Source organism: Amblyraja radiata, chromosome 13 (genome assembly GCF_010909765.2).
Source record: "Amblyraja radiata isolate CabotCenter1 chromosome 13, sAmbRad1.1.pri, whole genome shotgun sequence".
In the NCBI taxonomy this organism is placed as follows: domain Eukaryota; kingdom Metazoa; phylum Chordata; class Chondrichthyes; order Rajiformes; family Rajidae; genus Amblyraja; species Amblyraja radiata.
In genome coordinates, this window is record NC_045968.1 from 35,953,412 (window position 1) to 35,980,171 (window position 26,760).

The window sequence follows — 26,760 nt, forward strand, 5'->3', positions numbered from 1 at the left end:
TAGGATAGATTCTTGTCAGATAATAATGTCAGGGTGGGGGGGAAGCACAAAGTGCAGGAGTAACCTAGCATCCCTGGATATCCCGGATGGGCGAAGTTTCGGGTTGGGACTCTTCTGTCCATACAAGGGTCCTGTCCCCAAATGTCGCATATCCATATTCTCCAGGGATGTTGCCTGACCCGCTGAATTACTCGAGCACTTTTTTTTTTAAATCAGCACCTGCAGTTCCTGTTTCTCTGTGGAAAATAGGAGTTTGGGTACAGATCACCTTTGCCCTGACAAAATGTTCCTATTACCTGCATACCTTCCTTGGTTCCCTCTTACCCTGTGAAGAATCTTGGGGAGATTTGGCCGAGTGAACAAAGTTTGCAAATAGATTTTTTTCTCCCCCTTCAATCTCCATCTGAGGGTTGACTCGTAGCCTGTGGAATGAAGCCTCTCACCTTCCCAGATGAAGTTGTTCATGTGTTAGTAGTTGCTGCTGATGCGCTAATTATTGTCTTGCATTATGACCAAGCCTTGATCCTCTCCTCTAGCTGGAAAAATGCAAAGTGGCACAGTCGTTGAGTTGCCGCCTTACGGCGCAAGTGGCCCAGGTTCGATCATGACTATGGGTGCTGTGTGTTTGGAACTTGTACGTTCTCCCTGTGACCTTGTGGGTTTTCTCTGGGTGCTCCGGTTTCCTCCCACACTCCAAAGACGTGTAGATTAATTGTCTTTCTGCCGACTGGTTAGCATGCAACAAAAGCCTTCTCACTGTACCTTGGTATATGACAGTAAAATAAACAGAACAGATATATTCACTTCGGCAAAATTGTAATTTGTCCCTAGTGTGTTGGATGGAGTGGGAGATTGTAACCTGCAAGTGGTTTGCCCTGTTTCGACAAATGCAATCAACCTGGCGTGTGCAATCAAACAAGATCAAATAGAACAAGTTGTCCTACAACTTTAGGCTGTGCACGCCATACGCAAGAAGAAGAAGTTGTTGGATGGTGCTTGAGTACGGGGTGATCGATGGTCGGTGTGGACTCAAGAGGACTGAAGGGCCTGTTTCTGTATAAAGTAAAGTCATAAATCCCTCCATTTCCTGCACATCCATGTGCCTATATAAAAAGTTTTATTTAGTTTAACACTTATGGATCATTTTCTGCTATAAGATAACATCACTACAATTTTGTTCTGATTCAAAATATTGTTCTGATTAAAAACTTAAGGGGAATGAAGGGCATGGCAAACTAAAATGGTTTGAGGAAGAAGATTTTGCAAGTATATCAGCAAATAAAGAATCTTATCAGTAAAGGTGTCGGGGGTTATGGGGAGAAGGAAGGAGGATGCGGTTGAGAGGGAAAGAAAAATCAACCATGACTTAATGGGCCGAATGGCCGTATTCTCCTGGAACTTATAAACTTATGATGCCAGAGAAGGAAATGTTTATTTCCAAATCATAAAATAAAAGTATTTAATATGTTCAAGTCAAGTTGAGTTTATTATCATATGCATCAATCCAGTGAGGTACTTTGCACGTTTTTAGTATTGTAAAAACAACGTGGAAACCATGCCCTTCGGCTCACCGGGTCCGCGCCGACCAACGTTCACCCCATAAACCAGTTCTTTCCTACACACTAGGGACAATTTACAGAAGCCAATTAACTTACAAACCTGTACTTCTTTGAATGTGGAAGGAAACCCAAGCACCCAGAGAAAACCCACGTGGTCACAGGGAGAACATACAAAGTATACAGTCAGCACCCGTAGGCAGGATCTAAGATCTTTGGGCAGGATCAACCCTGGATCACGTGCTGTAAAGCAGCAACTCCAATGCTGCACCACTGTGCTGCCCAACTTTAATGAGAGAAAGAAAAAACTCTGGAGTAACTTAACAGTTCAAGCAATAACCCTGGAGAACTTGGATAGGTGAGATTTTGGGCTAGGGACCCTTCTCCAGGCTGATTAAAGGGGGGGGGGGGGGGGTGAAAAAAATACGAAGAGGGAAGCTTTAAGGAAAAATTGGATGATGGATGAAGTGAGCAATATTAATGCACAGTATTTACTCCAAGAAACAAATTATGTATTCCACAAATGGCCTTGTATCATGATGAGATTCTGAGGAGGTCCTTGGGTATTGCCCTCCCCACCATTGAAGGAATCTATAGGAGTTGCTACCTGAAGAAGACCGCCAACATCATCAGAGACCCACACCTCCCTGGCCAAGCTCTCATTTTACTCCTGCTCTCGGAAAGAAGGTACAGGAGTCAGAAATCCATGACCACAGGATTCAGGAGTCGTTTCTGGGTGTCTGAAGTAGGGGTCGGCCTGACCCAACTCAATGCCGTCAGCTACTTCCACCACTGCTCTGTGCAACGGCAATAGGCTGCACTCGATCTGCTCGCTCACCCAGTTGCTGCAGGCCTCCCACGGCTGCCCCTGCCAGCACCGCGACCACTGCAAAATCAATCAATCAACCTTTATTGTCATCTTGCAAAGCAACAGTTGTACAGTGCAAAATGAGAAGACGTTTCCCAGGGAATACCAGAGCATCGCACATAAAACTTAAACATTTCACACATAAATAAAAATAATAAAAACAATCCAGTCCCTGATAAAAACAATACGAATAGTTAAAAAGTGCAGGTAAAAAACAGCAACATTAAAATACAAGTAAAAACAGTCATAAATTGTCCAGGACAGCTGATTTAAGTGGCCAGTGCCAGAGTTTGTAATTAAATTGTCAGTGCAAAAAAGCCGCAGAATCATGTGGAGTGACTGTTTAGCAGCCTCACAGCCTGTGGAAGGAAGCTGTTTAGCAGTCTGGTTGTCCGGGCTTTGATGCTACGGTATCTCTTGCCTGATGGCAGGAGATCCAGATGTGTGTGGAGGGGGTGCAGTTTGTCCTTTGCTATGCTCAGTGCTTTTTTCAGGCGGTGGCTCTGAAACAGTTCTTGTACCGAGGGTAGGGAGACGCCAATGATCCTCTCTGCACCCCTCACTACCCTCTGCAGAGACTTCCTGTTTGAGCATTTGCAGTTGGAGTACCACATGTTAATGCAGTATGTGAGTACAGACTCCACCGTGCCCCTGTAAAAGGTCCTGAGGATGTTGGTGGGGAGTGAGGCCAGTTTGAGTCACCACCAGCGGTCACCCCTCCGCTTCCGTGCACGAAGGTCACTGTGTCCCGCTTCCTCAGCCGATCACGGAACTTCAGGGCGCTTTCTGAGCGCGCAGAGGTGAGTTTGCAGACCATACGTAGCCACTGAATTTCCCATTCACTTTCTCCCACTGCTTTGGAAGCTGTTCTTCCAGGTTGTGTTCCTGGTCGGCGAGAGGATGGGAAGGAGAGTTTAAAATGACAGCACAGGAACTTTTTAAAAAGAGACATGATGCTGGAGTAACTCAGCGGGCCAAGCAGCATATGTGGAGAACATGGATAGGTGACGTTTCGAATCGGGACCCTTCTTCAGACTGGTTGCAGGGGTGGGGGGGGGGGAAGAAAGCTGGAGGAGGGGCGGGGGGGCAAAGCATGACTGGTCTTAGATAAACACATGCAAGGGCGAGAAGGTTTGATAGGCAGATGGTTGAACAAAAGCCAGCGATGAATACCCAAGGTGTGAGACAAAAGGATTAGAGTGTTGCGGATAGGGAAGCCAAACAATTGATGGTTAGAGAGTTGGACATACTTGGATTGTTTTCCCTGGATCGCCAGATGGACCTGTTATATAAGATTATGAGAGGCATAGTAAGGGTAGACAGTCAGAACCTTTTTCCTAGGGTATATATATTAAAGGTAGACAAAAGTGCTGGATTAACTCAGCGGGTGCAGCAGCATCTATGGAGCGAAGGAAATAGGCAACGTTTCGGGCTGAAACCCTTCTTCAGAGGAGCCAGAGGGCTGAGGGAGAGCTGAGAAGGGGTGGAGATAGCAAGGGCGACCGGAAATTGGAGAAGTCAATGTTCATGCCACTAGGGTGCAAACTGCCCAAGCGGAATATGAGGTGCTGCTCCTACAATTTCCTCCGCTGGCTCCTCCTCTTCCTTTCTCCTTTCTTCTAAAGGAAAAAACAGCACAAAGTGGTGGAGGAACTCAGTGGGGCCGACAGCATCTCTGAGGAACATGGATAGGTGATGTTTTGAGAAGAATGACCCCGACCTGAAACGTCACCTGTCCATGTTCCCCAGATGCTCTCTGACCCTCTGAGTTACTCTAGCACTTTATTTCTTTTATTTTGTAAACTAGCATCTATAGTTCCTTTTGTCTAAAGTTTAAGGGAGATGTGTGGGGGGCACATTTTTTACAGAGGGATGTGGGTGCCTGGAGCATGCTGCGAGGGGTGGCGGTGAAGACGGATACGATTGTGGTTTTTAGATAGGCACAAGGATATGGAGGGATGTGGATCATGTGCAGGAGAGGAGATTAGCTTCATGACCAGCACCGAAATTGTGGGCTGAAGGGCCTGTTCCTGTGTTACACTGTTCTATGTTCTATACTGTATAGTTAATACTGGTGATATTCAGTCACCATTAGGACCTTGTCTCTTAATCCTTCCACCAGCATGAATATTCCACAGAAAGGATTTACAAATTAAACAAAGAGACAGGATTTCTGTGCTGGCATGTGGCAGCTTGAGCTGTCTTCTCTGATTTCTTACAGCTGGTTTCAATCTGGAGAGGTGAGACTGAGAACAGGCTGGCCTTTGCAGGCTCGAAGTCACTTCTGGCATATCTGCAAATGTAATAACAATACTGAGAAGAGAAATATGCAACAACTTGCTGCAATCCCGCTGGTAACGAGGACTCAACCGAGTATCGTCTCAGCTACACGCGAATCTTTGAAGTTTGCATTTGCTTAAGGGACGTTTCTCAGCCTCCGGTGAAAGGAGTCTTTGGAAATGAGTTACCGGTGCAGAGGAGCTAATTTTGAATCGTTTTCTTGCTACTTGCCTTTGTTTCTGTGGCTGGGGAACCTCTCGTTCTCCCCCAGTCAGGTTGAAGCTTTTCCAGCGTGGAAGATCGAGGTGGTAAGAGTGAATTTTTAGAAACATTTGCCCAGGAAAATAAACCAGCATTCAAACCGCAGAAAGAGAAATGTTTAATATTTTCCATGGGGAAAGGTGTAGAATCAAGATTAAGGAACTTTACAATTTTTGTAAAGCTTGTCTGACTACTTTGATATATATTTGACTTGCTATAAAAAGATATTTCATAGAATAATATATATTAAGGAAGATATTAAAGATATATTGAAGACATTTTAAAGATATGTAACTATTATATATATATATATAGATATACAAAGATTAAAGATATAAGATATTTTTAAGATATATTTAAAAAAAATATATAATGAAGATATATCATAAAATAATACATATTAATGAAGCTACACAAAAATGCTGGAGAAACTCAGCGGGTGCAGCTGTCAGTAAGTCCCTGTTTTCAACTGTGTCCAAATGTTAGTTTTCTACAACATTCTCGGCAGTAATATCTGATCAAGATGTTTAGTTCCTGATTATTTCAGGGACCAGGATAAATTCTTCCCTTCTGGAAATTGTACTATTTTCTCTGTGGTTTCCACTAATCTTTGTTCAACTCAGAAAGATCGACTGCAGGAATAAACTGTTAAGGCAAGCAAAACCCTGGAGAAAGATCAGAGATGTGCAATTTTTTTTTTGGCACTATACTTTCCTCGAATGTCTTCATTAATTTGAAAGATCTTGAAGGTGGAATGAAAGCAGTTGGACTGGTAATCAGTTATCATCTGAGCAGGGAGCAGAGCGCGGATCCTCTTCCCAATTTGGGCACGACACAGGATGGGTGGGGTAGGACAACGAATAGGAGGGGGAGCAAAACGTCACCTCGTCCTTTTCTCCAGAGATGCTGCCTGACTCGCTGAGTTACTCCAGCACTCTGTGTCTACCTTCAGTGTAAACCAGCATCTGCAGTTCCTTCCTACACAGAGCTAGCGTAATTACAGACAACGCCAAGTCAAACCAAGTTGAGTTTATTGTCATCTGCACAAGTACGGTGAGGTACAGGTGCAATGAAAACCTTGCTTGCAGCAGCATCACAGGCACAGAGACCCAGACAAATACAAGCAAACAAATTATACCTAAATTTGGGGTAGCGCAGCGGCACAGCAGGTAGAGCTGCTGCCTCACAGCACCAGAGTCCCGGGTTCGATCCTGGCCTCAGGTGCTGTCTGTTTGCTGAGTTTACACATTCTCCCTGTGGCCGTGTGGGTTTTAGATAGGCACATGGAAATGGAGGGATATGGATCATGTGCAGGCAGAGGAGATTTGCTTCATGATAAGCACAGAAATTCCTCCCACATCCCTAAAACATGGGGGTTTGTAGGTGAATTGGCCCTCTGTAAATGTCTGTAATGTGTAGGGAGTGGATGAGAAAGTGGGATAACATACTGTAAATCTAGTGTGAACAGGCGATCGATGGTCAGTGTGCACTCGGGCCTGTTTCCATGCTGTATCTCTAAACTAAACTAAACCATATCTAAATTACACGTACAATTTCTTATAGCATGAAGGCACTGCAGAAAAAAACGACATTATTGCAACACACAATCGGGAAAAATAAATAAGTCGACGGTAATGCAAGAGGTGGTCCGTAGTGTTCCGTGGTCGAGGTAGGATTAGGGTTGTACAGGTAGGTTCAAGGTGATTGTAGGAGAGTAGCTGTTCCTGAACCTGGTGGTGTGGGCCTTCAGGCTTCTGTACCCCCTGCCCAGCGGTAGCAGTGAGAAGAGGGCACAGCCTGGATGGTGGGGATCTTTGATAATAGATGCTGCCTTCCTAATGCCTCTGGATGCTTTCGATGGTAGGGAGGGCTGTGCCTGTGATGGACTGGGCTGATTCCACCACTCTCTGCAGCCTCTTGCGTTTCTTTGCATTGGAATTGCCGAACCAGGCCATGATGCAACTAGTCCAGATACTTTCTACAGCGCATCTGTAGTAGTTTTAACAAACTGAGTATTCAGTGACATGCAAAATCTCTAGAGTAATACAGTGTGGAAGCAGGCCCTTCGGCCTAACTAGCCCATCAATGGCCAACAATGTCCCATCTACCATAGTTCCACTTGCCTGCGTTTGGTCCATAACCCTCCAAACCTGTTCTACCCATGTACCTGTCCAACTGTTTCTTAAACGATGGGATAGTCCCAACCTCAACTACCTCCTCCGGCAGCTTGTTCCATACACGCACCACCCTCTGTGTGAAAACATTACCCTTCGGATTCCTATTAAATCTTTTCCCCTTCACCTTGAACCTATGTCCTCTGGTCCTCGATTCCCCAACTCTGCGTAAAAGACTGTGCATCTACCCGATCTATTCCTCTCATGATTTTGTATAATTCTACTTGATCCTGGTGGTGAGGGACTTCAGGCTTCTGTACCTCCTGCCTGACGGTGGCAGCGAGAAGAGGGCACGGCCTGGATGGTGAGGATCCTTGAGGATAGATTATAGATATCAGGAAAAATCAGACTAGAGGGTAAAGCTTTAAGGTGAGAGGGGCAAAGTTTAATGGAGATGTGCGGGGCAAATTGTTTACACGGGAGTGGTGGGTGCCTGAAACGAGCCGCTAGGAATGGTGGTGGAGCTAGATACAACAGTGGTGTTTAAGAGACTTTTGGAAAGGCACATGGATGTGCAGGGAATGGAATGATATCGATCGTGCAGTCAGATAAGAGTTGGTCATGGCATCATGGTCAGCACAGGCATTGTGGGCTGAAGGGCCTGTTAATCACTATATTCATCGTGATTAGCGGCCGTGAGTTTGATTAATGGCGGGTTTCATGTGAAAAAGGAGAACCCAAATTATTGGACATGATTTCAAATCTCCGACTATAATATAATTTGGTGGGGTAGGAGCGGCAGGAGCCTGCAAGGGATGTTGACACGTTAGTTGTTTGTAATGAAGGCGTGGTATGGCTGCTTGCTTTTGTGTCCTTTCCATCTCGGGAATGGGGCGGCACAGTGGCGCAGCGGTAGAGTTGCTGCTTTATGCCCCTGTCCCACTTAGGAAACCTGAACGGAAACCTCTGGAGACTTTGCGCCCCACCCAAGGTTTCCGTGCGGTTCCCGGAGGTTCCCGGAGATTTTTATCAGTCTCCCTACCTGCTTCCACTACCTGCAACCTCCGGCAACCACCTGCAACCCCGGGGAACCACACGGAAACCTTGGGTGGGGCGCAAAGTCTCCAGGGGTTTCCGTTCAGGTTTCCTAAGTGGGACAGGGGCATAACAGCACCAGGGACCCGGGTTCCCCAGTGCCAGGGAAGGGCTTGTTTCCACGCTGGGCCAGCACCCACAGTGGTCTGCTTGTAGACTAAAGGTGGGAAATGTGGATTAAAGGCTGAAAATCTGGAGCAGTTAATGTTGGGAATGGTCACGTCAGAGTCTGTAACACCGAGAACCTCTTTCTAACTGCATCATGTCGATTACATGCATGAATGTCAGAATGAATGATACTTAATTGTCACAAACTATTTTTACATTTGCAGGAAGGAGGGAGTGCCGCACTCAGGAAGTCCTACCTGATCCCTACCTCACCCGAAGAGCTGCCCAAGTCCTTTCTGCTGCGTAGGAAGCGTTACGCCATTAACCCCTTGCTCCATAAATGGGACCATTTCAACATCACCTACAAGTAAGTGAACCGGAACTTTAGGTAGACCTTACCCGGGGTACGCTTGCCAGGATGTAAACAAAACTGGTCTTCAAAAAGCTGTGGGAAAAATCAAACAGGAAGTAGATAGTCAAACCGTTAGTCTATAAGCGAACTACTGCAGGTGTGGAAATCCGGTAAAGACAGATTATGCCAACATTATTCGGCAGGTTAGGCATCATCACACGGAGAGAAGTCAAGTTCACATTTAGAGTTTCGAGTGTAGAGAGGTACAGTGTGGCCCTTCGGCCCATCGATTCCGTGTTGACCGCACTTGGGTCGGAAACGCAAACCCTGTGTGTTTGGAAATCCCGTGGGTTTTCTCCAGGCACTCTGGTTTCCCAAAAACGTGTAGGTTTGTAGGTTAATTGGCTTCTGTAAATTGCCCTTAGTGTGTATGGAGTGGTTGAGAAAGAGGGATGACATGGAATTAGTGCAAACGGTTGATCGATGGTCAGTGTGGACACTGTGGCCCAACAGATCTGTTTCTATGCTGTATCTCTAAACAGCGATCCGGCTCGGGGCTGGAACGGTGCTCCGGTGGCTGGGATGGCGTTCTGGCGGCGGTGACCTGAGTCCGGGGTTCGGCCGCGGACCAGCGGCTGTGTCAGCAGGACTGGTGGGCGGCAGCTTCGACCACCCCGGGGCCGCGGTGTTTGAGCCGCGGGACTGTTTGCTACATCGCCCAGTGGGGTATCGCCTCAGCGCAGAGAGAGAAGAGGAGGGAAGAGACTGCAGCCCTAAGACTTTTGCCTCCATCACAGTGAGAAGGTGCTATGTGGACTCACTGTGGTGGATGTTAATATGTGTTTATTGTTGTTTTTTTATTGTATTGTATGTATGTATGACTGCAGGCACGAAATTTTGTTCAGACTTCGGTCTGAATGACAATAAAGGAAACCCTGTAACCCTGTAAAACAAGAACTTGAATAGGAAAGTTGTAGGAGACTAATGGAGGCAAAAGAGATTAATAGAGAGACAAAATGATCCGGCATAGACAAGGTTGGCCAAGAGCCTTTTTCTGTACTTTGATGATAAATTCCAGACTGGGATGGAAGAGTAGATTAATTTAATTTAGAGATACAGCATGGAAACAGACCCTTCACTCCACTGAATCTGCACCAACCAGTGATCCCTGCACACTAACATTATCCAACACACACTAGGGACAATTTACAATTTTACCAAGCCAATTAACCTACATACCTGTACATCTTTGGAGTGTGGAAGGAAACCGGAGCTCCTGGAGAAAACCCACGCGGTCACATGGAGAACGCACTGCATACACTCCCTACAGGCAGCACCCATGGTCAGGATCAAACCCCTGTCTCTGGTGCTGTAAGGCAGTAACACTACCGCTCATAGAGTAGACCAGAGGGAGAATGTCTAATGCAATCAATGACTGATTCTATCATTGTCTCTCCAGGATTGTGAAGTTTCCAAGCACTCTGAACAAAGCTGACACCAGGAAAGCCATCGCGATAGCCTTCGTAATGTGGAGTGACGTTTCACCTCTCACCTTCACCGAGCTCCCAACACACAAGGATGCGGATATCACAATCGGTGCGCTGCGACCTCCTACTTCATGATACTCTCAACTATTTTACATCATGCTCTGCCTTCATAGTTTGACAGAAGGAGGCCATTCAGCCTATTGAAACTACACAGGCCCATGGTGTCATAGAGTCACACAGTCATACAGCATGGGAACAGTCCCTTCAGCCCAACTTACCCAATCTGACCAAGATGCCCCATCTACACTAGTTCCACCTGCCCGCGTTTGGCCAAAAGTCCTCTAAACCTGTCCTAGCAATGCGGCAGTCTAAGTATATTTTTCAATGTTGTGGTAATACCTGCCTCAACTTCCTCCTCTGACAGCTCGTTCCATGTACCCACCGCCCTCTGTGGAAAAAGTTGCCCCTCAAACTCCTATTTAATCTTTCCCTTCTCACCATAATACCATGTCTGGTGGTTCTTGATTCCCCTACTCTGCTAAAAGACTATTCTCATTAGTAATTGGCTTCTGTAAATAGTCCATAGTGTGTGGGGAGTAGATGGGAAAGTGAGATAACATGGATCTCGTGTATACGTGATCAATGATCGGCGTGGAGTCGATGGGCCAAAGGTCCTGTTTCCCTGCTGTGCCCATAAACTAAATGTTATAATTGTATCAACTTCTATAAGTTCTTCTGCGAGCTCGTTCCAGATATTAATTATCTTATGAGTGAAAAATTGCCGCTGAGATCCCTCTTAACACTCTTCCCTCTCATCTTAAGCCTGTGCCCTCTAGTTTTAGAATCCTCTACCCTGGGTAAAAAGACTGAGCATTCACTTTATACATGCCCCTCGTGATCTGGTACACCTCAACAAGGTCACCCCTCAGCCTCCTATGCTGAAAAAGGAAAAAAGTCCCATGGGGTTTTATCAGTAAACCCAGTAGCCTGGAGTAATATTCCAGCAAAATTAATTCAAATTCCATCTACAATAGCTTGATTCCAAATTGAAGGCAATAAAGCTGTGGATTGCTGTAAAGATTTAACCGGTCTGGAAAATAGCAGGAATGAAACTTGGCTTTCTCACCCAGCGACTGACTTAATACAAGGTGATTAATCCTTCACTGGCTGGCAGTGGAGATGGTGACTTACCCAATGCACTCGATCCCCATATCGCACAAAAGGACTCAAAGTGTTGGAGTAACTCAGCGAGTCAGGCAGCATCTCTGGAGAACATGGAAGGGTGACATTTCGGGTTGGGACCCTTCCTCAGACTGAGTGCAGGGGTGGGGGGGAAAGAAAGTTGGAGGAGAGGAGGGGCAGCTCAAAGCACGACAGGTCATAGGTCAACCCAGGTGACGGGGATGGTTGGACAAAGGACAGAGATGAACACACACAAGGTGGACAAGCTTTTCCCACTGAGAGTAGGGAAGATTCAAACAAGGGGACATGACTTGAGAATTAAGGGACAGAGGTTTAGGGGTAACATGAGGGGGAACTTCTTTACTCAGAGAGTGGTGGCTGTGTGGAATGAGCTTCCAGTGAAGGTGGTGGAGGCAGGTTTCATTTTTATCATTTAAAAATAAATTGGATAGTTATATGGACGGGAAAGGAATGGAGGGTTATGGTCTGAACGCAGGTGTATGGGACTAGGGGAGAATACGTGTTCGGCACGGACTAGAAGGGTCGAGATGGCCTGTTTCCGTACTGTAATTGTTATATGGTTATATGGTGTGAGACAAAAGGATTAGAGAGACCATATAACCATGTAACAATTACAGCACGGAAACAGGCCATCTCGGCCCTACAAGTCCGTGCCGAACAACTTTTTTCCCTTAGTCCCACCTGCCTGCATTCATACCATAACCCTCCATTCCCTTCTCATCCATATGCCTATCCAATTTATTTTTAAATGATACCAACGAACCTGCCGCCACCACTTCCACTGGAAGCTCATTCCACACCGCTACCACTCTCTGGGAATTAACCGTGTAAACCTACGCTGCACGACCTCAATAGCAAGAATGTCCTTCCTCAAATTAGGGGACCAAAACTGCACACAATACTCCAAGTGTGGTCTCACTAGGGCCCTGTACAACTGCAGAATGACTTCTTTGCTCCAATACTCAACTCCTCTTGTTATAAAGGCCAACATGCCATTCGCTTTCTTTACTGCCTGCTGTACCTGCATGCTTACTTTCATTGACTGTTGAACAAGGACCCCCAGATCCCGTTGTACTTCCCCTTTTCCCAACTTGACACCATTTAGATAATAACATGCCTTCCTGTTTTTTATACCAAAGTGGATAACCTCACATTTATCCACATTAAACTGCATCTGCCATGCATCTGCCCACTCACCCAACCTGTCCAAGTCACCCTGCATTCTCATAGCATCCTCCTCACAGTTCACACTGCCATCCAGCTTTGTGTCATCTGCAAATTTGCTAATGTTACTTTGAATCCCTTCATCTAAATCATTGATGTATATTGTAAATAGCAGCGGTCCCAGCACCGAGCCTTGCGGCACCCTGCCATTCTGAAAGGGACCCGTTAATCCCTACTCTTTGTTTCCTGTCTGCCAACCAATTTTCTATCCTAGTGGATGCTGTGAATTGTGAAGCCAGATGACTGATGATTAGGGAGTTGGACACACTTGGATTGAACACCAGGAGTAGAGGGAAGACCTGTTACAAGTATATAAAACTGTGAGAGGCAGAGAAAGGGTAGACTTCCGGTGCATGGCTTTTAGATGAGAGTTAAAAAAAAAAGTGCTTGAGTAACTCAGCAGGTCAGGCAGCATCTCTGGAGAACATGGATAGGTGATGTTTTGGGAACTGGTATTTGTGTCCTTCTGTGTGTTAACCAGCATTTGCAGTTATTTGTCCGCGGTTCGCGCCAGCTCCGTTCTTGCTCCAAGGGCAGCAATCCCCTCATTCCCATCCCTTATTCGTGATTCTCTCTCGTAAAATATGGAACAGTACTGACACAAAATGATGGAATAACTCAGCATCGCTGGGGAAAATGGATAGGTGATGTTTTGGGTCAGGAACCTTCTTCAATATTGAATCAGTCAAATTGCCCCACGATTCCACTTTAAACTTGACCATCTGAGTTACACCAGCACTTTGTGCCTTTTTGCCACCTATCAGTTGTCAGGCTTTGTCCTGCCTCGTCTCCCTTCCAGTTATCTCCATGAGTCCGAAGAAGAATCCCGGCCAGAAACCTCACCCATCTGCCTTCTCCAGAGATGCTGCCTGAACCGCTGAGTTACTCCAGCACTTTATGTCTTTTTTTTGTTGTAAACCAGCATCTGCAGTTCCTTGTATTTCCATAGAACAGTACAGTACAACACAGGAACAGGCCTTTCAGTCCACAATATCTGTACCATATGCCAAGTTAAACTAATCTCCCCTGCCTGCACGTGATCCATCTTCCTCCATTCCCCACATATCCACGTGCCCTATATAAAAGCTTCTGACACACCACTATCGTATCTGCCTCCACCACCACCCCCAGCAGCGTGTTCCAGGCACCCACCACCCTCTGTAAAAAAATTTACCCCACATATCTCCTTTAAACTTTGACCCTCTCACCTTAAATTCTGCCTTTGAGACAATTTCACATCCATCAATTCTCCTTTGCCTCCATGAAGGAGTAATTCACAAAGGCCAATTAACCTACCATTTAAACAAATTCTCGTGACATTTTCCTCAACTTCCCTTTTCCATTTTCTACCCCTCAACTATACACCGGGGGAAATTTGCAGAGGCCAATCAACCTACCAATCCACACATATTTGGAGGAAAATGATCAGACAACGTTTCGGATCAGAACACTCCCAATTTCTTGAGGGACTTGGAACCTGAGGAAGTGTTCCGATCCAAAATGTTACTGGTCCATTCGCTCCACAACATAGCCTGGCCCACTGAGTTCCTCCAACACTTTGCTTTTTGCTCAAGATTCCAGATTCTGCAGTCTCTTGTGTCTCCCTAACTCATCACCCACGTTATATCCAATTCGTCTCATGGAAACATATTGCAGCAGAACTACCTGTACTGAAAGAAAATCTTAGTCTAGTCATAGCTAGAGTCATACAGCGTAGAAATATGCCCTTTGGCCCAACTTGCCCACACCGACCAACATGTCCCATCTACACTAGTCCCACCTGCCTGACATATCCCACTAAACCTATCCTATCCATGTACCTATCCAAATGCCTCTTAAATGTTGCGATATTACCTGCCTCAATTACCTCGTCTAGCAGTTTTTTCCATACACCAACCACACTTTGTGTAAAAAAAGTTGCCTCTCAGCTTCCTGTTAAATCTTTCTCCCCTTAAACCTACTCCCTCTGCTTCTCGATTCCCTTAAGGCCCACTTAGGCCATTTTTCCGGCGATAGCCAGGAAATAGGCTGTCGCCACATGGTCGCTGGGTGACGCCTGTGTTGTCATGAGTTGTCTCCTCAAGTGTCGTAACGTTTTTCCTGTCGCCACTGGATTTTGAAATGTTCAAAACCTTTCGGCGACAGTGGGCTTGACATTGCCTGTCTTCCCCTGTCGTAGGTAGTCGCCAGGTGACTTTGGTTGTTGCCAGGTGCTGACTTCGGTAAATTCCATTGGCGATCACCCACGTCAACCGGCGACACGTACCGGCGACTGAATTGTCTTCAGTTGTCGCCGACAGGGTCGTAGCTTGCCTTATCTTGTCGTGGGTGGACGTAAGTTGATGTTGTAGGTTGTCGTAGGTTGTCGTCTGTGTGGTCGAAGATTCTCGTAGGTGTGGTCGTAGGTGGACGTCCCAAGTCGCGAGGACTTGTGTCGCCGGTGATGTAGCTTGTCGTAGCTTGATGTCGACTAGGTGGTAGTTTGTTGTAGACATTGTCGTAGGGTGTGTCCAGAGAAGCTGGTTTTTCAGCGTCCCGCTACGACTGTGACAGTCGCCAGCAGTCGCCCAAAAATTACCGAAGTGGGACAGGCCCTTTATTCTGGGCAAAAGACTGTGCGTTTACTCAATCTATTCCTCTCATAATTTTGTACACCTCAATAAGATCACCCCTCGTCCTCCTGAGCTCTAATGAATAAATTCCTAGCCTGCTCAACTTCTCCATATAGCTCAGGCCCTCAAGTCCTGGAAACAGCCGCATAAATCTTCTCTGTATCCTTTCCAGCGTGTCAACATCTTTCCTGTAACATGGTTGCTAAAACTGAATACAATAACACTAAATGTGGCCTCATCAATATCTCATATAACTGTAACATGACCTCCCAACTTCCACAGAGAAGTGTATCTATTCCGTTTAAAATCTAAATGTGCATTTGTTGCAGGGTTTTACACGTTCAATCACACTGACTGCTGGTTTGCCCCGCTTCACCCCTGCTTCGACGGACTCAATGGGGAGCTGGCACACGCATTCCTGCCCCCCCTCGGCAAGATTCACTTTGATAATCACGAATTCTGGATTCTGGGCAAGTCTCGATTCAGCTGGAAGCAAGGTAATGTAGCGAGATGTTTGCAATGACTCGGTGGGTGCTGGGTTGTCCCAATTATTTATTTATTATCAAGTGTACCAAGGTACAGTGAAATAATCTTTTTGCATACAGTTCAGCAAGACTATCACCATACATAAGTATAATTCCCCAGTTAGTACAGAACGTACAGAAAACCCTCTGAGTCTGTATGCAAGAGGCATCATTCGGGCACCATTTCAGCCATCGCCTCCATTCCGATTGTCCCGTGCACTGTCCTCTCACTCCTTGCATGGTCCTCGTCAACCCTTGTTCCACAGGGGTGCCTCCCACAGCCGACCTTGAGGGCGCAGAATGTAAGACCCCTGGTTCTTCTTGCTGGGACTTTTGTCCAGCGCCCGCCACCGTCTCCCTCTATCCTCCTCACCGTGGCTTCCTTCTCTGGGCGGGTTCACGGATCTGCTGCGGGTGAGCCAGGTCTGCCGTTATGATATGGCCGCAGCTTGCAGGGATGGAAGAGAGTCATAGAGTCACACAGCAAGGAATCAGGCCCTTTCGCCCAACATCCAAGGTGCTTACCTGAGAAATTCCCATTTGCCTGCAAATAGAAAACACACATAGTGTTGGAGTAACTCAGTGGTTCAGGCAGCATCTCTGGAGAACATGGATGTATGTTAGATTAGACCAAGGATCTATCTGCCCTTTTAGACTGGGCCGCACTGTGGTGCAGCAGTAGAGCCACTGCCTCAAAGCACCAGAGATCCGTGTTTGATCCTGACCTCGGGTGCTGTCTGTGTGGAGTTTGCAAGTTCTCCCTGTGATTGCATAGGTTTCCTCCGGGTGCTCCAGTTTCCTCCCACATTCCAAAGATGTGCGGGTTTGTAAGTTAATTGGCCCTCTGTAAATTGTCCCTAGTGTATAAGGAGTGGTAGCGAAAGTGGAATAACATAGAACCAGTGTGAACAGGTGATCGCTGGTCAGCGTGGACTCAGTGGGCCAAAGAGCATGTTTCAATGCTGTATCTTTAAAGCTACATCGCAAGGCTCTACTCCGAAGAAGGGCAGGAATTCCCTCATGTTCCAGACCCCAGTTATTAATAATCAAAAGTAACATCAATAAAACGGACGTATCTGGCCTTTGATTCATAGCAGCTGGTGGGAACTTGTTGTGCACTGGTTAGTTCAGTTTAGGTATGTTTTTAATTTAGAGATAAATCATGGAAACAGGCCCTTCGGCCCACCATGCCAACCAATGATGATCACCCACTATTATATCCACTCTCTACACACTAGCAGCAATTTAACCTATAATCACGCACGTCTTTGGGATGTGGTGGGAAAATGGAGCACCTGGAAGTAACCCACGCATTCATTGGGAGAACGTGCAAACTCCACACAGGCAGCACGCAAGGTTAGGATTGAACCTGGGTCTGTTGCTGTTAGGCAGCAGGCCACTGCACAATGCCAGACTAGAAGCAAGCTGTATGGGGTCTAGTCAGTTCCATTCCACACATTAGGGAAAATTTAGAAGCCAATTAACCGACAAACCTGCATGTCTTTGGAATGTGGGAGGAAACCAGAGCACCCAGAGAAAAATTCTTCAAACTTTTCCGCTTTCACCTTAAATTGATATTTCCAATGGGGGAAAAGGTTCTGATTGTCTAGCCTATCTATTTAATCTAAAGTAAACTAAAAAGTATTTTTGACGTTTAAACTTTTCCTCCACCCCAGAGTTGTTGATGTTTAATTGCTAACTCCTTGGATGGATTATTCTGCACTGTTGGCAGGTGTTTGGCTCAATGACCTTGTGCAGGTAGCAGCTCATGAAATTGGACATGCACTTGGGCTGATGCACTCCCGCAACATGAGTGCACTCATGCACCCCAATGCGACGTACACTGGGCAGCGGCGGATCACACAGGACGACATCTGGGGCATCCAGAGACTGTACGGTGGGTGAACATTGTACCAACATGGGCATGCGTATGGTTGGCAGTAATTCTGGCTGCATGCAAGAAAGCACAGTGGCGCAGCAGCAGAGTTGCTGCCTCACAGCGCCACAAACGCAGGTCGATCTTGATCTCGGGTGCTGTCTGAACGGGGTTTGTACGTTCTCCCTGTGACCGCGTGGGTTTTCTCCGGGTGCTCCGGTTTCCTCCCATATTCCAAAGAGTGAGGGCCTATAGATTAATTGGCTTCTGTAAATTGTCCCTGGGATGTAGGATAGAACTAGTGTACGGGTGATCATTGGTCGGCACGGACTGGGTGAGCCAAAGAGCCTGGTTTCACGCTGTATCTCTAAACCAAACTAAAATAGAACATAGTACAGCACAGGAATAGGCCCTTCAGCCCTCAATGTCTCTGCTGAACACGATGCCAAGATCCATATCCCTCCATCTCCTGCATATCCATGTGCCTATTCCCAAAGTGTTTAAATGTCACTATTGTATCTGCCTCCACCACCATCCCTGGCAGCATGTTCCAGGCACTCACCAACCTCTGTGAAAAAATAGCTTACCTTAAACATCTCCATTGGACTTTGTCCCCTCTCACCTTAAAGTTATGCCCTCTAGTCTTCGATATTTTCATCTTAGGAAGAAGGTTCTGACTCTCTAACCTATCTGTGCCTCTCATAATTTTATATACTTCTATCAGGTCTCCCCTCAATGTCCGGTGTTGATGAGAAAACATCTCCAAGTCTGTCCAACCGCTCCCTGTAGCTAATATCCCCTAATCCAGGCATCAGTCTGATGAAAGGTCTCGACCCGAAACATCACCTATTGCTTCTCTCCGGAGATGCTGCCTGTCCTGCTGAGTTACTCCAGCTGTTTGTGTCTATCTTTGGTTTAAACCAGCATCTGCAGTTCCTTCTTACACTTTATTCTGGTAAACCTCTTCCGCACCCTTTCCAAAGCCTCCACATCCTTCCTGTAATGGAGTGATCCGAACTGCATGCAATATTCCAAAATGCGGACTGACCAAAATCCTATAAAGCTGCATCAAACAACACAGAGCATCACAAACGCTCAACTACCCTCCCTGGAAGACATTTACAGGGCCCGATGTTTACGCCGGGCCACAAACATCAAACAGGACTCATCCCACCCTCCCACCCACCTTTTCACTGCTGCCCTCTGGGAGGCGACACGGGTCTCTGAAGGCCCGCACTTGTAGACGAATTAACAGTTTCTACCCATGTGCCATTAAAGAACTAAACTCAAATAGACAACACTGCGGGCAACACAACACAATTCGTGGTGCAATATAAACATTTGTCTGCTGGAGTGTGCAATATAATGTGCAATATTTCTACTATCTATTTATTTATTTTATTTATTGATCTTGCCAGTAATATGAGAGTTAATGGTTGATTGTGTTTTTGTTCTTTTAAATCTTTTTATCCTGTGCCTTCTAATGTATACCACTGAAGGAGATGCACTGAAATTTCGTAGTACAGTTGCTGTGCAATGACAATAAAACATATTCTATTCTATTCTATTCTATCAAGACTCTTATGCTCAATGCCCCGACCAATGAAGGCAAGCACACCATACATCTTCTTTACCACTCTATCTGCTCGTGTTTCCACTTTCAGAGAGTTAAGGATTTGGACCCTAAGATTCCTCTGTACATCAATAGGAGCTGGAGTAGACCACTCGGCTCTACAATCATGTCCTTCGCTTCAATATGATCATGGGTGATCTTTGCTAACCTCATGTGCTTAGACCCATAAACATGATAACACATATATAACAAATAATAAGTCAAGTCATACAGCATGGATATAGGCCCTTCAGCCCAACTCATCCATGCTGAAGAATTTGCCCCATCTGTACTAGTCCCCCTTGCCCACGTTTGGCCCATATCCCCTAAACCTTTCCTATCCACGATCTTTCACTGAAACCAAATGTAGACTGGCCGATTGGTTTGCTGAACACCTTTGCTCAGTCCGCCTGAACCTACCTGATCATCGGTTGCTAAACTCTTTAAATCTCCTTCCCATTCCCACACAGACCTTTCTGTCCTAGGTCTCCTCCATTGTCAGAATGAGGCTAAATGCAAATTGGAGCTTACAGCCCAGTGGTATGAATATTGATTCTCTAACTTCAGGTAACCCCGGCATTCCCTCTCTCTCTCTATCCCTCCCTCATCCAAGTCGCACCAGCTTCTCGTTTTCACCTACCAAACAGTTAACAATGGCCTGTTTCCTTTATCATCATTACTTTTTGCATATATTTCATTCATTATTCTTTATTTTTCTACAACATCGTCTATATCTCTCGTTTCCCTTATCCCTAACCAGTCTGAAGAAGGGTCTTGACCTGAAACGTCACCCATTCATTCTCTCCAGAGATGCTTCCTGTCCCGCTGAGTTACTCCAGCTTTTTGTTTCTATCTTCATGAACCTGTCCAAGTGTCTTTTAAACGCTGTTATATTACCTGCCTCAACTACCTCACCTGGCAGCCATGGTGTGCCGACTATAATGTGCCTGTTCATCATTCTAGGCTGCATTGATAAGAAGAGGCTTTGCGATCCATGGGCCCGTGTTGGATTCTGTGAGCGGCGACGGTCGTTCATGAAAAGGCATTGCCCGAAAGTGTGTGACTTGTGCTTTGGTGAGTTTGATTGTAACCTGGTTAATGCAACAGTAGTGAGTCACGGCAGCACAGTGGCGCAGTGGGTAGAGTCGTTGCTTCACAGAGCCAGAGGCCCTGCTTCGATCCCGACCTCGGGTGCTGTCTGTTTGCACGTTCCCCCTGTGACCGCGTGGGTTTCCTCCAGGTGCTCCGATCTCACAAGACCATAAGACACGATTAATGGTTCAATGGTTCCTTATTATGACATGTACAGTGAAAAGTACATACAGTTACATGCAGTTGAGTGAAGTATTGCCATACCTAAGCAAAATCCCCAATTAGTACAAAGTGCATGGAAATAGTTCACTGAGACCGTGTGCAAGAGTTGCCAGGTTTTGGCGACATTTTCAAAGTCCAGTCCACTCCTGGTGCTCGGTCACCTGGAGCGGCACCTGATCCAGAAGAACCCTGAGCTGCTGTAGGGCCTCCAGCCATCGCTTCCAGAGAACTGTCGTCCCTCTCCACGCCCAGCCACCTCCAGCCTTTGTGCCCTGGGGGAGCCTCCCGCAGCCGACCTTAAGGGAGCAGAAGGTAAGACCCTGGTTCACTCTCTTACTGGCTCTTGCTCTCGTGTCCACCATCGACGGCTCCCTCCGTCTTCCTCTCAAGTTCTCGGGTCCTCAGGGGAGGTTCCCTCTATAGGCCACGGCTCGCCGGACCTTCCCCTTCGGAGCAGAATTAGGGCATTCAGCCCATCTGAGTGTAGTAGGGAGGAGAAAGCTGGTGAAAGCGAGGTGGGGGCAGGACAAAGCCTGGCAAGAGGTCGCTGCTAAAGAATTCTAACCTGTTATATGATCGGGAACAGCAGTGATAATTGGTTTATTTTCATCAATTCAGCAAATATAATCATAGAATCATACCACATGGAAGCAGGCCCTTCCATCCAACTTGGCCATGCCGACCAAGAAGACCTATTTATACTAGACCCATCGGCCCATGTTGGCCCATATCCCTCTAACCTTCGGTTGCTGAGTTCTGAGACTCCAGGGATAATAATGAAATAAATTCAAAGTTTTCTGCCCTATTTACTGCCAATAAAAGTGTAGAATTATTCTTCCTGCTCGCCGACTCTACGACCACATTTCAACCCAGACTCGTCACCTCAATTCATCATTACTTTTTGCATCTTTCATTCATTTGTTCTATATCACTCTTCATCACCATCTATATCTCTCGTTTCCTTTTCCCCTGACTCTCAGTTTGAAGAAGGGTCTCGACCCGAAACATCATATATTCCTTTTCTCCAGAGATGCTGTCTGACCCGCTAAGTTACTCCAGCTTTTTGTGTCTATCTTTGGTTGGAACCAGCATCTGCAGTTCCTACCTACTTGTTTAGACTTGCCTACAGCTTTGTGTATATACCCACTTTTCATCCACACTTTAATCTCAAGCATGAAATACTAAAGAATTATTTCCAAAGTCTTGTTTTTTTAAATTTCGAGACACAGTATGAAAAAGGGCCCTTTAGCCCATCTAGTGTGCATCCATCAATGATCACCCGTTCCCACCAGTTCTATCCTACACACTAGGGGCAATTTACAGAAGACAATTAACCTACAAACTTGCATGTCTTTGGCATGTGGAAGGAAACCAAAGCACCCGGTGAAAACCCAGGCATTCACAGGCAGAAGGTGCAAACTCCACACAGATAGCGCCCCTAGTCAGGATTGAACCTGGGTCTCTGGCACTGTGAGGCAGCAACTCTACCTCCGTGCGAGTGTGCCACTCTGTGAATGTTGAACCAAAAAATGTCCCCACAAAGATCAGTGGCCGTACAGTAATCAGAATGGAAACAGGCCCTTCGGCCCATCTTGTCCGTGCCGATCAATAATCCAATGACTATTTTGTCTTTCACTACTAATCTTTCTCCTCCAGAGCCACCAGATGCAGTGCCTACAACCACGGCACTCCCTCAGAACATTAAGATGAAGTATGTGTCCAAAGGTCGCATCGTGACCTTCCGTTGTGGCCAGGCCGTCTCGAGGCTGAGTTCCCATAAAGTCAGGTGAGTTTATTGAATCTGTCCTGGGCCTCCACCATTGCCAGTGAGGCCACGCGCAACCTGGCGGAACAGCAGTTCATAAGATCATAAGGTATAGAAGCAGAATTAGGTCATTTGGCCCATCATGTCTACTCCGTCGTTCAATCATGACTGAATTATTTTTCCCTCTCAACCTCATTCTCCTGCCGTGCCCCGTAATCTTTGACACCCTTACTAATCAAGAACCTATCACCAACTAAAGAGTGTTCCTGACCCACCATCTACCTCTTTGGATACCCTCAGACTATATTTAATCAGACTTTAATCTATCTTTAATGAGACTACTGGACTTTACCTTGCCTAAGACATTATTCTCTTTATACTGTATCTGTACACTGTGGACAGCTTAATTGTAATCATGTATATTCTTTCCGCTGACTGGATAGCACGCAACAATAAAGGAGTTTTGTGTACCTGGGTACACATGACAATAATAAATTAAATTAAATTAAATGTTATATCTGTCTTCACTTCCAGTTGCTCAATAAATTGCTGTATAAATGTACACCCTTCCTCTTGCTCTTGCAACGAACGCCCTTTGTTTTGGTCCCTTGCAGCTGGTACAAGGATGGGGAGCTGCTGGCTGATTCCGTGCCCGGGTACTTCATGGTGAAAGGGCAAGGCCTCAGCATAGTGGCAAACGAGTACAATGAGGGACTGTACACTTGCCAAGTGCAACGCAAGACCAAGACCATCCAAGCCAATTCCTGGTGGATCAGGGTCAAGGATGACAATAATAGCGATGACCCACAGAACACCAACTTGCATCGAGGACACGGCTTCCCAGATCAACCCAATCCATTGTAAGTTTCAAGATGCAGCATGGAAAGAGGCTATTCGCCCTTCCGAGTTAATGGGTGGCACAGTGGCGCCTTCACTGTAGGGTGGCTGCTTCATGGCACCAGAGACCCGGATTCAATCATGTCGACACGATCAGTCTGTGCGGAGTTAGTATGTTCACCCTGTGACCACATGGGTTTTCTCCAAGTGCTCCAGTTTCCACCCACATTCCAAAGATGTACTGTTTGGAAGTTAATTGGCTTCAATAAAAATGTAAAAAAAATTGTTTGTAGTGTGTGCTAGTGTAACAGGGATCGCTGGTCGGCACGAACACGGTGGGCCGAAAGGCTGTTTCCGCGCCGTATCTCTAACAACTAAAATGAAAAAGAACCATTGAACCCGGAACACTTTTAATTAGTCCTTTTTGGAAACATAGAAACGTAAAAAATATGTGCAGGAGTAGGCCATTCGGCCTTTCTAGCCAGCACCGCCATTCAATATGATCATGGCTGAGTCTGTGGAATTATCTGCCTCAGAGGGCAGTGGAGGCAAGTTCTCTGGATGCTTTCAAGAGAGAGCTAGATAGGGCTCTTAAAAATAGCAGAGTCAGGGGATATGGGGAGAAGGCAGGAACGGGGTATTGATTGGGGATGATCAGCCATGATCACATTGAATGACGGTGCTGGTCTGAAGGGCCAAATGGCCTACTCCTGCACCTATTGTCTATTGTCTATTGTCTATCATCTAAAATCAGTACCCCCTTCCTGCTTTTTCCCCATATCCCTTGATTCCGTTAGCCCTAAGAGCCACAGTAAATCTAACTCTCTCTTGAAAACATCCAGTGATTGGCCTCCACTGCCTTCTGTGGCAGAGAATTCCACAGATCCACAACTCTCTGGGTGAAACAGTTTTTCCCCATCTCAGTCCTAAATGGCCTACCCCTTATTCTTAATCTGTGACCCCTGGCTCTGGACTCCCCCAACATGGGGAACATTTTTCCTGCATCTAACCTGTCCAATCCCTTAAGAATCTTATGTTTCTACAAGATCCTTTCTCATCCTTCTAGATTCCAGTGATTATAAGCCCAGTCGATCCATTCTTTTTGATACTTAGACATCCAGAAATCATTGGAGGTTTCACTAGGTTCTCTCATAAGATGATTAAATTCACTCCTGTTGCCTTGCGGCACTAAACAGTTATTAGTTAAATATTTCAGTGCCAAAAATTGTGGCATAAATGCTCATTTCTAGTTGAATACTCTGCAGAGTTGATGCATTAAATGAGAGAAGAAATATTTGGGCTTCTGCCACCTCATCAACAAAGAGCTACATGTTTGATGTCTCCCCATGGCTTTCCTTGCCATCTAATTAATTTATTCCTGACGTTATTGATGCCAATTATACTTTCGACCTGTCAAAGCCACTTCCAGCGTCAATGTATTTCTTGTAAAGGTCAACATAGTCAGCGGACAGAAGTGACCATCAGGAAAAATCAAGGAGCCCCAAGGTGATGGGGCATTATTAGACCATTATTGGATTTGTTGGCTGGATGGGAGCATTTGATATCAGCCGTTTAATCGTTTGTTAAAACAGAGAAACATCCTAGGCCATTTCAAAGTCAGAATATTTGTTTATGCATCTTGTGTAGTGGATAGTTTAGTTTAGAGATACAGCGTGGTACAAGGCCCTTCGGCCCACTGAGTCCACACCGACCAATGATCATCCCGTACACTAGTTCTATCCTGCACACTAGGAACAATTTACAATTTTACAGAAGCCAATTAACCTACAAACCTGCACGTCTTTGGAGTGTGGGAGGAAACCAGAGCTCCCGGGGGAAACCCACATGGCCACGGGGAGAACATACAAACTCCATACAGATAGCACCTGTAGTCAGGATTGAACTTGGGTCTCTTGCTCTGTAAGGCAGCAACTCTACCTCTGCGTCACTAGGCCGCCCAAACTCTGTTGTCTCTTGTAAAGCCAGCATCCCCAACAATACAACACTACCCAATACTGAAAGAACCAGCCTGGGTTTGGAATGCAGGAAAACCTACATTGGAAGTTTAAGTAACAATATAATCACAGTTTAAATCTTAAAAATAATTCTCCGTTAATTATTTCCATCTTGCTAATTTCAGTGTCTGCACAGAAACTTAATCACAAGAGCCTTGTTTGTTTTAATTGTGTATTAATATCTACATTAGCAGTCAAAATACAGTTCAATTAGTTTGGTACAATACAGATTGAGTATATGCTTGAATTCCAGCAGCCTCACACAATTCAAGCGCTGAATTGTCAATTCAAGTCCTATTGAATTTGAAGAATTATTCTGGTACTTTTGTGGCATTATAAGAAAGCTCTAGACAAATGGGGTAAAATAATCCCACAGTTCAATATATTTTGTGACAGGCAAAGGGGTGTGTTTGCGATTATCTGTTACACTAAAATGGGAGAGCTGAACATTGAATGATTTAGTTTGTTAAAACAATACAGGGTTACAGTTAGATTTCACTTTAAAACAGTTCAGAAAAAATCCACAACATTGACACCCAAAGACTAAGAACCAAGTGCTGGCAAATGGGGTTGCATAGGTAGATACTTGATGGCTAGTATAGACATAGTGGGCCAAAAGGCCAGTCTAACTCTACAAAGTTCAAGATGAAATAAAGAAACTGATGGGGAGAGAAAACATTAGTTTAGCTTAGTTTATTATTGTCACGTTTACAGAGGTACAGTGAAAAGCATTGTTGTTGTGTGCTATCAAAGGCAGCCAAAAGACCACACATGATTCCAATCAAGCCTTCCACAGTGCACAGATACAGGATAAAGGGAATAAGGTTTAGTGCAAGATAGAGTTCAGTAAAGTCTGATTAAAGATAGTTTGAAGGTCGCCAATGTGGTAGATGGGGGGTCAGGACTGCTCTCCAGTTGATGAGAGCAGTAGGAAGAAACTGGCCCTGAATATGGAGGTGTGCGTTTTCAAATGTTTGTACTTCTTGTCTGATGGAGAGGGGAGAAGAGGTATCCTTGCTGAGGCAGCGTGGTGTAGACGGAGTTAATGGAAGGGAGGTTGATTTGCGTAATGGATTGGCATTATGGATTTGTTGTAAGATACCAAAAGACCAGAGGGCATTGCTTTAAAAGTGAGAGGGCAAATATTAAAAGAGATGTGCGGGGTATGTTTTTTACACAGAGGGTGGTGGGTGTCTGGAACGTGCTGCCAGGGCTGATGGTGGAGGCATACATGATAATGACATTTAAGAGGCTTTTAGATAGGACATGGATATGTAATGGAAGGATACAGATCACGTGCAGGAGATTAGCTTCTCTTGGCATCAAGTTCAGCACGGACATCATGGGTGGAAGGGCTTGTTCCTTTACTGACCTGCACATCTTTGGGATGTGGGAGGTGGCACAGTGGTGCAGCTGGTATAGCCACACTTCACAGCGCCAGAGACGTGTGTTTGATCCTAACCTTGGGAGCTGTCTGTATGTGGAGCTTGCACGTTCTCCCTATGTCCAACGTGGGTTTCCTCCGGGTGCTCCGGTTTCATCCCACATCCCAAAGACATGCGCGTTTGTAAGTTAATTGGCCCCTGAAAATTCCTCCTAGTGTGCAGGGAGTGGATGAGAAAGTGGGATAGCATAGAACTGGTTTGAACATGTGATG

At 45.8% G+C, this 26,760-nt stretch overlaps 1 protein-coding gene and 1 long non-coding RNA gene across 2 annotated transcripts; one reads left to right on the plus strand and one right to left on the minus strand.

The window, feature by feature from the left end:
• Positions 1 to 193: 193 nt before the first annotated feature.
• LOC116979866 lies at positions 194 to 2,449 on the minus strand. Its single transcript, XR_004413793.1, has 2 exons — positions 2,395 to 2,449; positions 194 to 536 (listed from the first exon to the last, which is right to left on the minus strand). It is a non-coding gene; the product is annotated as an uncharacterized LOC116979866 (long non-coding RNA).
• Positions 2,450 to 3,093: 644 nt separating this feature from the next.
• LOC116979484 (matrix metalloproteinase-23-like) lies at positions 3,094 to 23,338 on the plus strand. Its single transcript, XM_033030997.1, has 9 exons — positions 3,094 to 3,224; positions 4,646 to 4,664; positions 8,507 to 8,649; positions 10,094 to 10,230; positions 15,490 to 15,657; positions 17,417 to 17,581; positions 20,136 to 20,246; positions 22,143 to 22,272; positions 22,866 to 23,338. The coding sequence occupies exons 1-9, from the start codon at positions 3,094 to 3,096 to the stop codon at positions 23,113 to 23,115; spliced, it is 1,254 nt and encodes a 417-aa protein (XP_032886888.1). The 3' UTR covers positions 23,116 to 23,338.
• The last annotated feature ends 3,422 nt before the right edge of the window (positions 23,339 to 26,760 follow it).

Coding starts and splice junctions, on each gene's coding strand:
- LOC116979484 (XM_033030997.1), top strand. CDS start 3,094: ATGTTGGTGGGGAGTGAGGCCAGTTTGAGTCACCACCAGCGGTCACCC. Junction 15,658..17,416: donor TCGATTCAGCTGGAAGCAAG/GTAATGTAGCGA, acceptor CACTGTTGGCAG/GTGTTTGGCTCAATGACCTT. Junction 22,273..22,865: donor CTGAGTTCCCATAAAGTCAG/GTGAGTTTATTG, acceptor GGTCCCTTGCAG/CTGGTACAAGGATGGGGAGC.